General features: G+C 35.3%; 1 protein-coding gene across 1 annotated transcript in view; it reads left to right on the top strand.

Moving 5' to 3' along the window:
• ANOS1 (anosmin 1) overlaps positions 1–11,933 on the top strand; it is a 210,802-nt gene extending 198,869 nt beyond the window's left edge. Inside the window, 1 exon segment of the mRNA XM_053706453.1 lies at positions 8,450–11,933. Coding sequence (XP_053562428.1) covers positions 8,450–8,508 — 59 coding nt within the window. The 3' untranslated portion in view covers positions 8,509–11,933.
• Positions 11,934–16,106: the final 4,173 nt, after the last annotated feature.

Here is a 16,106-nt window from a genome sequence, read left to right as displayed (position 1 = left end):
TTCAATGAAGTATTACCAGAACCAGATTTAACTTCAATCCCAGTCGAATACTCTAAGTTCTTAGTTTTTAGTAAGAAAGAGGCTGAGACATTACCTCCACATCGTCCATACGATTGTCCTATAGATCTAAAACCTGGGACCACACCACCCTGTGGACGTCTTTACCCCCTTAACAAACCAGAATTGGACCATCTTAAAGAGTATTTAGAAGAAAACCTGCGTAAAGGGTTCATACGTCCTTCAGTTTCACCAGCCGCTGCAGGCATGTTCTTTGTCCGGAATAAGGATCAATCTCTACGTCCAATTATTGATTATAGAGATCTGAATAACATCACTGTGAAGAACAGATACCCACTTCCCCTCATCCCTGAATTGATCGAAAGACTACAGGATGCAAAGATCTACACGAAATTAGACTTGCGAGGAGCATATAACTTGATTCGCATTAGAGAGGGGGATGAGTGGCTCACGGCCTTTAGGACAAGATATGGGTTGTACGAATATTTAGTTATGCCCTTCGGGTTGACAAATGCCCCAGCAACCTTTCAATATTTTATTAATGATGTCTTCAGAGACCTACTGGATATCTGTGTTGTTGTTTACCTCGACGACATCTTGATATATTCTTCCTCCCTGAAAAGTGTCTATTCCATACACAAGACATCACGTTCCTTGGATATCGAATCAGTCCTAAAGGTATACAGATGCAACAAGATAAGGTAGATGCAGTCAAACAGTGGCCACAACCCACAACTAGGAAGCATCTGCAACGTTTCTTAGGCTTCAGCAACTATTATAGAAAATTTATTAAGAATTACTCCAAGATAGTAAAACCTCTCACAAAACTAACTAGTTCTAACATACCTTACAGATGGAATGATCAAGCTAACCAAGCCTTCATGTTCCTAAAAGATGCATTCACTTCTGCACCCATACTAAGTTTTCCGAATTCCACACTTCAGTTCATTTTAGAAGTGGATTCCTCAGAATACGCCATAGGGGCAGTTTTATCACAACGGAAAACCTTGAATTCACCCCTCCATCCAGTTGCCTTCTTTTCAAGCACCTTATCTCCAGCAGAGATGAATTATCCCATCGGGGAAAAGGAGCTCTTGGCCATCAAAAGGGCGTTTGAACATTGGAGGCATCTTTTAGAGGGCACCAAAGACCCGATTATCATATATACGGATCACCGCAACCTCGAATACCTGCAGAAGAACAAGTCTCTTTCTAGTAAACAAGTCAGGTGGAACCTCTACTTCAGTCGCTTCAATTACCAGATAATTTACAGACCAGGATCACGAAATGGAAAAGCTGACGCCCTTTCAAGAATGGTTGACAAACCACCTTCATCCACCTCTCCCACTTCTATGATCCCACCTGAAAGATTCCTCGGAGCTATGTCGGTTCTAGAAAATGATATCCAAGTAGCATTGAAAAATGACAAACAGATACCTTATGACAAACTTGCTTTCTATAATGACTTGTACTTCCTCGGAAACAGACTCTACATACCTGAATCACTAAGGTCTCAACTGATAAGAGATTTCCATGAACCACCATTATCAGGACATCCAGGTATCAGAAGAACGCTGGAATTACTACAAAGACATTACTGGTGGCCTAATATGTTCATTAGTGTACAGAATTACGTAAGGTCATGCAATATCTGTTCCATTTCAAAGGCAGAAAAGAAACCACCATATGGTTACCTAATGCCAATGCCCATTCCAGACTCTCCATGGAACCATTTAGGAATGGACTTCATTGTTGATTTACCGCTCAGTGCTGGGAAAAATACCATCCTAGTCATAACAGATCTTTTGACTAAGATGGCACACTTCATTCCCTTTCATAAGATCCCCTCTTCTCTTGAGACAGCTCATCTTTTCCTTGATAATGTGGTTCGTCTTCATGGACTTCCTTCCATTTTAACTACTGACAGAGGTAGTCAGTTCACTTCCCGATTTTGGAAACATCTCACAACAGCTTTACAAATAGATCATCGTCTATCTACATCCTATCACCCACAAACAAATGGGCAATCAGAGAGAATTAATCATTGGTTGGAGCAATATTTAAGATGTTATTGTGCATACCACCAACAAGACTGGATAAAATTTTTGAGTATGGCAGAGTTTTCATATAACAACACCTTAAATTCTTCTTCTAAAATGACACCTTTCTATGCTAATTATGCATATCATCCACGACTGTCATTCAATTATTCTGGTACTGAAGACATACCTTCTGTTGACGACTTAATACGTAAACTGACGGAAAATTATCTTTCATTGAAGAAAAACCTGCAACAGGCTCAAGCTTCCCAAAAGCGCTTTTATGACCTCAGAAGAAGACCCTCACCTCATTACTCCGTTGGCGACCGAGTTTGGCTATTTACGTCTTCAAGTACCTAGCAAAAAACTTGCCTCTCTTTTTATCGGTCCATTTACTATTTCTAGGATCATAAATGAAAATGCTGTAGTTCTTGACCTTCCACCTTCCTTGAGGATACACCCTTCATTTCATGTTTCTCTCCTGAAACCTCTTACTTCTTCAGATCCAACTAATCAGATACTCCCACCAAATTCTGCCATCTTGGATGCGGATTCGTTTGAAGTACAAGATATCTTGGATTCCAGGATTGTCAATGGGGTTGTTCAATATCTCATCCGTTGGAAGGGCTTTTCGCCTGATGATGACACCTGGGAACCTTCAACCAATGTATCTGCTCCTAGGCTGGTGGCTCGCTTCCATAGACGATACCCTCAAAGACCTAAACCCCAAGCCGAGGGTCGGCTTGCTTAAAGGGGGGGATCTGTCAGGATTCCATTCCAGCTTTTCTTTTTCACCTAAACTTTCCTGCCTTGCTTTACCACTCCCCTATTTAAGGCATCACAGCACCTTGAACAGGTGCTTAGTTATTGTTGATTTGCAGCTAGAAGCTATGCCAAAATTCTACCTGACTCCTTACTGAGGATTAAGAAAGGATTACAATTTATACCAAAGAACTAAAGATTTAATTTAAAGCCTCTCTTTATTCACTGCAGCTTGTTTGAAGTGCTGCAGCGCTTGCTTGGATTTCCTTTTACATTATAGCTGAATGTGATTTCCAGCGTCAGCGCAATCTCTCAACTGTAATTCAGAAGCTACAAACTGGGACATTTCTCTGTTTCAATCTGTATCAGGTATTGAGGTTTACTTGGGATATACTAAACATCTACTCGTTACCTTATATAACGGATAACCCACTGTTAAGTAACGGAACTTAGCCACACCCTCCAACTATCAGCGTGACTCTTCCTGAGCTTCAACTGGAGCCACAAGCCGTCTTTGAATTAACAACTCATTTGCTCATCGCAACTGTAGCAAGCTATCTCTTAATACACAGACCGCATAGTTCCGGTAACTATTCCATGCAGCTTCTCTGACGTCACTCCTCAGTAGATGAAAACTGACACTCGGATTTCATTCCGCTGTAGCGCTTAAGCTAGAACAAATCTCCTTACTTGTATGTGCTCTGTCTCTAGCAATATTTAAAGGGAAAGTAACAAATTCTCTCTGTACATTCAGTTGCTAGGATAAAAGCAACTAGGAATAAAAATAACAGGTTCTCATACATAATAGAAACCTGCTTATGCAAAGTCTGATACTTTCAATTTACCTTAAGAACTTTTCTTTAAAGGACTGTTTCATCATATAATTTACAGACTTCTCATTTAATTAAATTCACTTATGTCACTCTGAGCTCATTACTTATATAAGCACAGAGACTAAAGTGATACATTCACTCATTTTTGAATAATTAGATCTGAAGTTGAGATCCATAATTTCCTTTAACGGTGTCAATTGCTGACACTTTACGCAGACTCTCACATAACTCTAGAAAAACCTAAACTACCCATTGCCCTGAAAAGGGCATTTGGATGGGCATTGTCCTTAAAAGGGCATTTAGCTCTTTTACAAGCCCAAACCCTAAACCAAAAAAAACCTTGAAAAAATCTTTCACTAAACCCCGAAGATCCACTTACAGTTTTTGAAGTCCCGCTTGAACGATCTTCATCCAGGCAGTGAGAAGTCTTCATCCAGACGGCCTCTTCAATCTTCATCCCGTCGGCGAAGTCCTCATCCAAACAGCAAGAAGTCTTCATCCAGGAGGCCTCTTCAATCTTCGTCCATGCCGCATCTTCTATCTTGATTCCGGCGGCACGGAGCGGGTCCATCCTGAAGACATCTGGCGTGGAGCATCCTCTTTATACTGTCGCCGCCATTCACTGAATCTTCAATGCAAGGTACGCGATTCAAGATGGCATCACTTGTATTCCTATTGGCTGAAAATTTTTAATCAACCAATAGGAATTAGAGCTGCTAAAATTATATTGGCTGTTTCAATCAGCCAATAGGATTTAAGCAACTCTCATTCTATTGACTGATTCGAATCAGCCAATAGAATGAGAGCTGCTTAAATCCTATTGGCTGATTTGAACAGCCAATAGGATTTAAGCAGCTCTAATGCCTATTGGCTGATTCAAATTTTTCTGCCAATAGGAATGCAAGGGATGCCATTTTGAAATGGCTCCCTTGCATTAAAAATTCAGTGTACGGCGGTGAAGAGGATGTTCCGTGCCGGATGTTTTCAGGATGGACCCGCTCTGTGCTGCCGGGATCAAGATAGAAGATGCTGTCTGGATGAAGATAAAAGAGGCCGTCTGGATGAATACTTCTCGCCGCCTGGATGAGGACTTCGCGCTGGGATGAATATCGTTCATGGGGGACTTCAAAAACTGTAAGTGGATCGTCGGGGTTAGTGTTAGGCTTTTTTTAAGGTTTTTTGGGGTGGGTTATTATTTTAGATTAGGGTTTGGGCTTGTAAAAGAGCTAAATGCCCTTTTAAGGACAATGCCCATCCATATGCCCTTTTCAGGGCAATGGGAAGCTTAGGTTTTTTCAGATAGTTTTTTTTTATTTTGTGGGTTTGGGGGGGGGGGTGGGGGTTTGTAATGTTAGTGGGTGTTTGTAAAAATAAATTTCAGAAAAATAGCTGATATCTTTAGGGCAATGCCCTACAAAAGGCCATTTTAAGGGCCATTGGTAGTTTATTCTAGATTAGTTTTTTATTTTGAGCTGTTTTTTTTTTTTAAATGGGTATATTATATGAGAATAGGAATTTTTATTATTTTTGATATTTTGTGTAATGTATTTTTTTCGTTTTTCGGTGGGTTTTTATGTTTAGATTAGGTCTGGGGCAGTAAAAGAGCTAAATGCCCTTTTAAGCGAAATGCCCATACAAATGCCCTTTTCAGGGCCATGGGTAGATTAGGTTTCACTTTCTTTTTATTTTGTGGGTTTAGGGGGTGGGGGGTTGTATACTGTTAGGGGGTATTTGTTTTTTTGTAGTTAAAGAGCTGTTAACTTTAGGGCAATGCCCTACAAAAGACCTTTTTAAGGACCCCCAAATGCCCTTTTAAGGGCCCTTGGTAGTTTGGGGGGTGGGGATTTTTATACTGTTAGGGGTTGTTTGTTTGCTTTTGTAGCAAAACAGCTGTTAACTTTAGGGCAATTAGTCTTTTTTATTTTGGGGTGTTTTTTTTTCTTTTTTTAAAGGGTATTAGAATAGGAATAATTTACATTTTTTTGGATAATTTCTTTTTTTGTAATGGTAGTTTTTTTTTAGTTTTTTTGTGATTTTAGTGTTTTTTATATTTTTGTAATTTTAGGTTTTAGTGTAAGGTAGTTTAGGATTTCTTTTACAGGTAAGTTTGTATTTATTTTAACTAGGTAGTTAGTAAATAGTTACTAACTATTTACTAACTAGTCTACCTAGTTAAAATAAATACAAACTTACCTGTGAAATAAAAATAAAACCTAAGCTAGCTACAAAATAACTATTAGTTATATTGTAGCTAGCTTAGGTTTTATTTCACAGATAAGTATGTATTTAGTTAATAATTGTAACTTTAATTTAGCTCTATTGTAATTATGTTAAAGTTAGGCAGGGTTAGGTTTAGGGTTAGGGTTAGGTTTAGGGGTAGGTGTAGGGGTTAATAGTTTAATTTTTTTTAGATTTTTGCGATGTGCGGGGCTGGAGGTTTAGGGGTTAATAGATTGGTTTAGTGGTAGTGATGTGGGAGGTCAGAGGTTTAGGGGTTAATAGATTTATTTAGTTGCGGCGATATCGGGGAGCGGCGGAATACAGGTTAATATCTTTATTATAGTGTTGGCGATGTTGGGGTGCAGGGAATAGGGGTTAATAACTTTAGTATAGTGGCGGCAATATCGGGACCGGCAGATTAGGGGTTAATAGCTTTATTTAGGTGGCGGCGATATCGGGGGCGGCAGATTAGGGGTTAATAACATTATGTATGTGGCGGCGATGTCGGTGGGGGGCAGATTAGGGGTGTTTAGACTCGGGATTTATGTCAGGGTGTTTTTTTCCCCATAGACATCAATGGGGCTGCGTTACGGAGCTTTTCTTTCCGAAATAACAATGGAAGGTGTTTTTTCAGACACCTTCTCCCCATTGATTTCTATGGGGAAAGCATTCACGAGCACGTCAAAACAGTGCTTGTTTTTTGTGCGGTATGGAGCTTAAAAGCACCATATCGCACACACAAGCCGGGTTTTGAAAAACTTGTAATGGTTGCACTATAGGGGGTTAAATAATGCAACTTTTCTTGCATTCGTTAATTTCCCTATAGCGCGCATAACTCATACTCTAGCTGATAGAGATTTGTTTTTATTCTACCATCATTTTAGACAATTTTAATTTTAATCTGTTTGAATTGTTTTTTAGTCGTTTATAATAAATGATAAATGTAATAATTTATATTTTATCTTTAATATTGTCTGTTGTCTGATATCATACTTTAGCCTGTTGGCGCTCCTATTATATCTCCATTTGTATCTGACATCATATCTTTTAGCCCTTATAACTTTTTTGTGCATTTTTTAAAAATATTTTTTATTAGATGGTGTTATTATAAGTGTAACTGTATTGTTATATGTATTTTTGCTGTATTTTGTGACACTTTTTTGTTTTGTGAAACTGTTAACCACAGCTCTGAGGACACAGTATACTGACTTGCATTAACTTCAATTGCAGTCAAGCAATCGCATTTACTTTCCACTTACGAGCGCTACATCCGGACGCGCGCAAACTCCTGTGATTAACCCCTTTTTGCTTGTGCGTAACTGTTGCCGTGCCACTCATAATCTGGCCCTTAGTGCACACATATTTAAAGGGACAGTCTACACCAGAATTTGTATTGTTTTAAAAGATAGATAATCCCTTTATTACCCATTTCCCAGTTTTGCATAACCAACACAGTTATAATAATATACTTTTAACCTCTGTGATTATCTTGTATCTAAGCCTCTGCAAACTTCCCCTTTTTTCAGTTCTTTTGACAGACTTGCAGTCTAGCCAATCAGTGCCTGCTCCCAGATAACTTCTCGTGCACAAGCACAGTGTTATCTATATGAAATACGTGAACTAACACCCTCTAGTGGTGAAAAACTGTTAAAATGCAATCTCAAAGAGGTGGGCTTCAAGGTCTAAGAAATTAGCATATGAACCTCCTAGGTTAAGCTTTCAACTAAGAATACCAAGAGAACAAAGCAAAATTGGTGATAAAAGTAAATTGGAAAATTGTTTAAAATTACATGCTCTATCTGAATCATGAAAGATTATTTTGGCCTAGACTGTCCCTTTAATGTCACTAAAATGATGTAACAGGAACTAAACTGGCCCAGTCTATAGAGATAAGAAAAAGATAAAAAAAATCTGACAAATTATGCCTTTCCATACAACCTTAAAGAGACATTAAACCCAAATTTTTTCTTTCACGATTTAGAAAGAGCATGCCATTTTAAACAACTTTCTAATTTACTTCTATTGTCTAATTTGCTTCATTCTCTTGATATACTTTGCGGAAAAGTATATCTAGATAGGCTCAGTAGCTGCTGATTGGTTGCTGCACATAGATGCCTCGTCTGATTGGCTCACCCATGTGCATTGTTATTTCTTTAACAAAGGATATCTAATGAATGAAGCAAATTAGATAATAGAAGTAAATTTGAATGTTGTTTAAAATTGTATTCTCTATCTGAATCATGAAAGAACATTTTTGGGTTTAGTATCCCTTTAAAGTACCAGACATATGTATATTTTTGGATTTCATGTGCTGTTGATTTGCAGTTCATTCCACCATCAAATTTGCACTCAGAAATTACTGTACAACTATCCATTTTCCCATTAATACAATTGCTTATATTACTTTAGGAAACACAGTATACTAGTACAGAAGATTACAGTTGTATTGTAAAATTTTAAGGAAAGCTTTATCCCATATGATGTTTTGTATTGATATATAAAGTCCGAAATCTAAAATGATAGATCAATGATTGTTCAAATATTGTATTCATTCTAAATGAGACCTATTTTTTTCAGGACCTCATCTGAAGCAACACCATCCTCATCATTATAAACCATCACCAGACAAATTCTGAAAGCCACATCATGTCCTGAGTTATATCACTAGAAAGAACTTTGCATGAGAGATCTACATGGAGGATCAAAGTATTTGTCCTTTGGACTTCAACCTCATGCCAATAGGAAGTCTTTGCTGAAGATATCATCAAGAACAATTACTATTAAAGTCCTAGTTTGCAATCTGTAGCACCTCATGTCAGTATTTTGAGGGGTACATTTCAGCCACCAATGTGTTTCTCTTAGTTCTTGTATTTTACATAGATTTTTAAGTGCACTGTATGGCACTTCTGTTATGTGTAACAACTTAATAAGCATTTTTTTTGTGAATACTATATATTGTAAATAAGACATATTATAGATACATAAAACAATTATTTAGGACCAGGAAGCGAATGAATAAATAAAGCAATAATATACATGAATGTTATATCAGTTGTATAAATAAAATATAATTGATCTAATATTTTACATTTCAAACATTCCGCATATACAATATACGATAAAAATAGTATTTATAAAAGAGTAACACTAATATATTTAAGACAAATTAGTATTTATTAGGTTGCTCTTTAAACATACTAAATTGGAAGTATTGAGCAGTTCAGATGAGCACCACTCCGAAAGGCAAGACAGTTGTATCTCAAAACATTTTGGGAGAAATGAATAACTTTTTTGTAATGCATTTGTAACTAGTGAGTTAAGGTTTTGAACACTAAATACCTTGAGTCCTCTGTGTCTAAATTAGTACACTTTGCTTTACAATATTCACGTCTTCCAAAATGTTTTTTTTTTTTTTTTTTAAGATCCTAGTTTGTTATATAAAATGAAGGCAATTGCTATGTATCAAAAATGCTCAGAGAAGTAATGTTATATGACTAATATGTACAGTTGCTTGCACATAAAATGCATTTACTTACCATAAGTTATTTTTCATATGACAAATTTATTCTCTCTTTTTTATAACAGTACATTTTACTCCTTTTAATAATGTCAGTTGACTAAAGAGCCAAATAATTCATCATGTTTCTGCAAAAGAAACTGATGGTATGATATTTTTTTGTAAAGCTCTTTAAAGTTTAAAAATGAATATAGATGTTAGCAGTACATTACTTTTTTATTTACCTTGTTTTTCACTTACTAAAAGAAGATATATTCCAATTTACTTCTATTATAACAATGTGCATAATCTTTTTATATGCACACTTTTTGAGACACGAGCTCCTACTGAGCATGTGCAAGAGTGCATAGTGTATGGGGCTGATGGCTGTCACATGATACAGGGGAGGCAAAATGGAATTAACTTTGAAATTTGCCAAAAAAAAATCCTACTTCTTAGTAATTCAAAGTGCTTTTACATTGTCTTTTAATTATGCATTTGTCAATTGTGCAATTCTTCTGTATTTAATAGTCTTTTAAGATACTATAATTTATGTTACCACAAAAGTAATATTAAGTAAAATAATCACTCTTTACAACCCAGTATATATTTGTATAAGAATTTCTCTGTATTTTCTTAGATACTTAATATATGTCGGTGCACATTGGCTACCCATGCTATAGACTTTTTAAAATAAAAAAAAGTATTTGAGATCTATATGACTGTCCCACAAAAGGTAGCTGGGAATTTTTTTCATTAAAGGGCTATTGTCTAAGATAAAAAGTTGTCATACAGATTGTTTCTCCTTAATGAGTTTGCTAGCATGAAAATTAATTCACTGATGTTTTCAGGAAACATCTTATTTTATGTTCATCAGTTATTTATTTGTAAACCTTTATTTGTACATCTAGTGGCTTAATTATATTTGTTTTAAACTATCTTGGTTTTTTTTAAACTCTAATCTGTATTTGTCTTCTCCAACCATCTTTGTTTTTAAACACTAATCTACATTTGTCTTCTCATTTACTGTTTTCCCACATCTGTTTTTAAAGGGACAGATAGATAATCACTTTATTAGCCATTTTCGAGTTTTGCATAACCAACACGGTTATATTAATGCACTTTTTACCTTTGTGATTACTTTGTATCTAAGCCTCTAAAGACCGCCCCCCTTATCTCAGTTCTTTCGACAGCCTTGCATTTTAGCAAATCAGTGCTGACTCATAAATAACTCCACGGGATTATGCCCAATGTTATCTATATGGCACATGTGAACTAATGCCCTCTAGCTGTGAAAAACTGTCAAATGCATTCAGATAAGAGTCAGCTTTCAAGGGCTTAGAAAATAGCATATGAGCATACCTAAGTTTAGTTTTCAACTAAGAATACCAAAAGAACAAAGCAAATATGATGATTAAAGTAAATTGGTAAATTGTTTAAAATGACATGCCATATCAGAATCATAACATTTTAATTTTGACTAGACTGTCCCTTTAAGTTAAGTATCCTCAGCTATCTTCCCATCTGAGGGCCAAATGCACACACAAGTACAGGGCTAAATCCAGATTTTGGGTTCCCTAACCCCACCATAAAAAAAATCACAGATGAGAAAAATCATAAATATGCAAATGTTTATTACTAGAGCAATATTATGCTGTGTTTTTCTCTATACTTAATGTATTAATTTTCAATCTCAAATATTATGTATGTTAATATCACTGACAGCTTTGTAGCTAGCTATTATTTAATGTAAACAATTTCATCCTCTGTCAACCCAATGTGTAACTTGTTTTGGTATTTTTAATATGTTTTAGTTATCATGGGAGTAAATGTGTGTGACATGGACCGCCATGTTGTTTGTATCCACTTGTGCTCAATATATTTCCCTAAATGGCTGGAGGCCATTTATTTAGTAAAATATACCTTGCCCCCATTTGTAAGGTAGCTGCTATTTATTGATTTTTCTTTTAGTGTGGTGCAATTTTTTATCAGTTTTATTTGTACATGTGTTCATCAAAACTTTATATATTTAACATTATGCAAAACAGTGTATTGTAGAAACAACCATGGTGTTAAAATGTTGCATGTACTGAAATTAGCATTGTATTTAAATTATAAATGAACACATGCTGATGTTAATTATGTGTTTTGCATGTCAAAACTCAATTCAACCGTAATAAGCATGATTTATAATAGAATCTCTTGAATTTATTTACAACATTTTATTCAAATATTAAGAAAATAATTTTGTTTGTAAAAATGCGGATTTACGTTTTTTTTTCTCGTAACATATTGTTTGTTATTCAATATGATGCAAACCTGCATCTCTTTGGATGTAGAAATCATATTCCCTTAAAGTCAAAACAAGAACATATTTATTTATATATGTAACAAAAACACTTTTTTTGTGTCCTGAATTTTTAAAACAAAAACATAAAAAAAAATGTGTAAAGAGGATTTTGTAAAGAAATTTGTAAATGTAAATAATTTGCAATGTTATTCATTATTTCCATGCTAGAAGTTGTACATAATGTTTATGTAATAAACTATCCCTAAATGTAACAATTAATGTCTACTATGATTTGTAAAAATTAAATGCTAATGTGTATCTTTCAAATCAGTTTTTTAAAAATCACCACCTTTTTATGCATTTATTTTAAATATGGGCACATATTAAAAAAAAATGTTTTGCGGAGATCACAATATCATTTGTGTATAAATTAGAAATTAATAATAACAAATCTTAACTTTTACGTACATGCATAGGGTATTTGACTGTATTTGACAATTATACATACTGTACTCTAAATAATCCATAGTGTGTATATATATATATATATATATACCGTTTGTATAATAATTTTTATTAATATTTTAGAAAAACAATAGATTCAAAGTAGCGTACAGATTTATTACACAAGCAAACACATAGAAAATAATGTACATTTTATTTTTAAATATATATATTTCTTTCATGTAAATGGCAAGAGTCCATGAGCTAGTGACGTATGGGATATACATTCCTACCAGGAGGGGCAAAGTTTCCCAAACCTCAAAATGCCTATAAATACACCTCCCACCTCACTCTTACCTTAATTTTACAAACTTTGCCTACATTATACCTATTAACCCCTAATCTGCCACCCTCTATACCACCGCCACCTACATAAAGTTATTAACCCCTATCCTGCCGATCCCGGACCCCGCCGCAAATAAATTAATTGTTGAACCCCTAAACCACCACACCCGTACCCGCCGCCACCTACATTACATTTATTAACCCCTATCCTGCCCCCCCTACACCGCCGCCACTTACAGTACATTGATTAATCCCTAATCTACCCCTCCTACACCGCCGCCAATATATTAAATGAATTAACCCAAAAAACCTAAGTCTAACCCTAACACCCCCCTAATTTAAATATTATTTAAATTAATCTAAAAAAATATTCCTATAATTAAATAAATTATTCCTATTTAAAACTAAATACCTATAAAATAAACCCTAAGATAGCTACAATATAACTAATAATTACATTATAGCTATTTTAGGATTTATTTTTATTTTACCAGCAACTTTGTATTTATTTTAACTAGGTACAATAGCTATTAAATAGTTACCTATTTAATAGCTACCTAGCTAAAATAAGTACAAACTTACCTGTAAAATAAATCCTGACCTAAGTTACAAATACACCTAAAACTACACTATCAATAAATTAATTAAATAAATTAACTACAATTATCTAATTATCAGAAGTGATCAACGTTATAAAGGAACACTGGCATATTTTACAATCAGACCAGTCTCTCTCTGAAATTCTGGGTGAACAAGTACTAGTAGGTTACAGAAGGGCACCTAATCTTAAGGATATGATCAGCCCAAGCCACCTAAAGGGCACCAGAACACGCACGCAACTAAAACCAGGATAATTTAAGTGCGGGACCTGTAGCACATGCAGCTTCATGAGGAAAACTAATACCATAGAGGATTGTTTTGGAAAAACACACAAAATCAAAGCTCACATCGACTGTACAACAGAAGGAGTTATCTATATACTCCAATGTAACTGTCCAAAGTTTTATGTAGGAATGACGACCAGGAGAATCAGAACCAGACTTCAAGAACACCTCAGAAATATTAAAAATGCTGCCAAAGACAGCCAAGATGGCAAAACAATCACTTCTGTGGCACGGCACTTTCTTCAAACCCACAAATCTAAACAATCAGACTTAAAATGTTGGGGTATACATAGAGTTGACTTAGGCATTAGAGGTGGTAATCTGGAACAAGCTCTCCTAAGAGCAGAGAGTAGATGGATCTATCTTTTGAACTCCATTCATCCTTTTGGATTCAATGAATGCAATAACTTCGTATCATTTTTATAAACCCAGTTAAATTACCCATCTTTGATTCAATAGTCCCCCTCCTGGTATCCATTAACGTTTTATTCTCCTCCAACAGCAGTTTAGTAAATGCTGTTTTATACTTTTACATATATATCTCTTTATTTTGTATAACCACCTCCGTTCTCCGTAGATCTATTGAACGGTCTATATATCTCTCCACATACACTTGTTTCAACACTACTTATTTTTCTACTTATAGACTCTAATATTAGTTATTCGTTATACATTAGATAATGTTTATGTTTTATAATATAGTCGAGTTTTCAACACATACACTTGCACATTGTCCACATTTTTGTATTCTACGCTATCTCTGAGGTTATGATAGGGCAAAGTGTTTTTTATCTTGCCCCTCTAGCACTTTACTATTAATTCTCACAAGAGAACATTTGATTTGCCCTCTATTATAAGTACTACTGCATATTACTGTTAGTATCTCCTTATTTATTCTCATTTGTACACATACAATTTTCAATCTATTCTTTTTCCCCTCCAGTCATTCTCCTTTATTAACTCTTTGTTTTTATTTTCCCACACGAGCAATTTATTAGCATTAGTCCACTTGTTCACAATCAAATAGCACTTTAATTGTCATATCACAAGTATTCTCACATATTCCTTTCACATCACAATCCTCACGGTTGACTCTCAGACCTTTTATTTCTATTTTTGTGCAGTCATTAACCGTCTTATTATTTCATTGGAAGCTTAGGTATGTCAGTCATAATCTTACAATATTTTCATCTTATATCACTCTTTTGATCCTTTCGTTTATACAATACTTCCTATTGAGTGACAGCGGTGGCAAGATTGTTATTCACATTGACGTTCCAGATATGTCACTATACACACCCACCAAACTACGTCACTATGGAGGAGGGACCCAGTGTACCTACAGGGTATTTAAATCGCCATTGCGCACCGCGCGTGCATCCTTAGTCAAAGCCGATAAATGGCGAAAAATGTCAGGGAATTGGTGAGGAGTCCAGTGAACTCCTGTGTTTTAGGTAGCGTTTTGGAGGCACGGTCAGCGTGACCTTACCTTATATGGTTCTTTTTATTAACTCCTCTTGGGGGCACAAATTGGTCATTCTATCCAGTTGATATTAAATGGATACAGTTATTTCTCCTGAATAATTTGGTTGCGTTAACACCCGCCACTAAGTTATATACATATTTTATACTTAGGGGTTATTTAACCTTTGTTATACCGAGTTCCTCAGTGTGTATTCACTTATGGTATCCGTCAGCAGTATTTAGTTGCTACTATAGTATTCTCAGCATATATCATACTAAGACAAATGTATGAATAACTGATCATTTTCGTGAGCTAAACCACATTGTAGCGGCATTGACCAGCTGAATCTATGCAGCACAGCTAATTACTTTGCAAATCTCTGTGCAGCTGTAGTTATATCGATATACTAACTTCATACCAGGAAATTTTATTTCCACCCAGCCACTACGGTGTGTTCATTGCTGCAACAGGAATTGTGGTTTTATTAAAACAAGTCACATTAAAACAAGTCACATTACTGTTTAAACATGTTATCAATGCATAAGACAACTTTCATCACGATTCAAGCATAATATTAACCCATAAGACAACTCTGTTGGCAATCATTTAGAAATTTACGTTGAGCTGCAGTATAAAAGTTATACTAATCAACTACCTATAAACTGCATTTTTATCAATAGTTTGGGATAACTCACTTTGCTTTTAACTATGAGTACACTATTATAAACAGATATTTAACCTAGGTTATCTGTATAATATAATATATTAATCTAACACTCATGGTTGGCAATTTGTGAGATCCGTGCTAACTGGGAGCAGCCTTTCCCATATCTATCAGACTAAGCTATCTGTAGGAGGTATTTCACATATGCTGATAAGTAATACAGCTATATACTTTCAAGTTATACCAAGATTTTGTGGCACCTCTTTGATACACGCATTACACCTACTATAATCCATATAAAGGATACAATTATCACTTTTTTGCTACCTATACAACCTCCCCACGATTAGTAGCATATATTGTTCCTTACATAATGTACTCAATTTTTTAGGTTGTTTTAACTCACTTCTGTGAGTAATCTATGTAGGTGGCTCATTATAATCAGACAGCAGTATACCTACCATAGTTTGATAAAATCTTTGTAACATTTATTACCAACCCAACGAAGCAATCCCACGGGTCAGCTTAACCCAGTAGTCATTCAAGCATATAACCCTACTTGTATATTGATTTGACAATTACAGTATATTTTTATTACACTGCCTTTTGCCATAGGCTCAATATTACTACCAGTTGTGTCAAGACC

Source organism: Bombina bombina, chromosome 3, assembly GCF_027579735.1.
Source record: "Bombina bombina isolate aBomBom1 chromosome 3, aBomBom1.pri, whole genome shotgun sequence".
NCBI lineage: Eukaryota > Metazoa > Chordata > Amphibia > Anura > Bombinatoridae > Bombina > Bombina bombina.
Note: the sequence above shows the minus strand (reverse complement) of the source record. Positions and strands in the feature narration are given on the sequence as shown.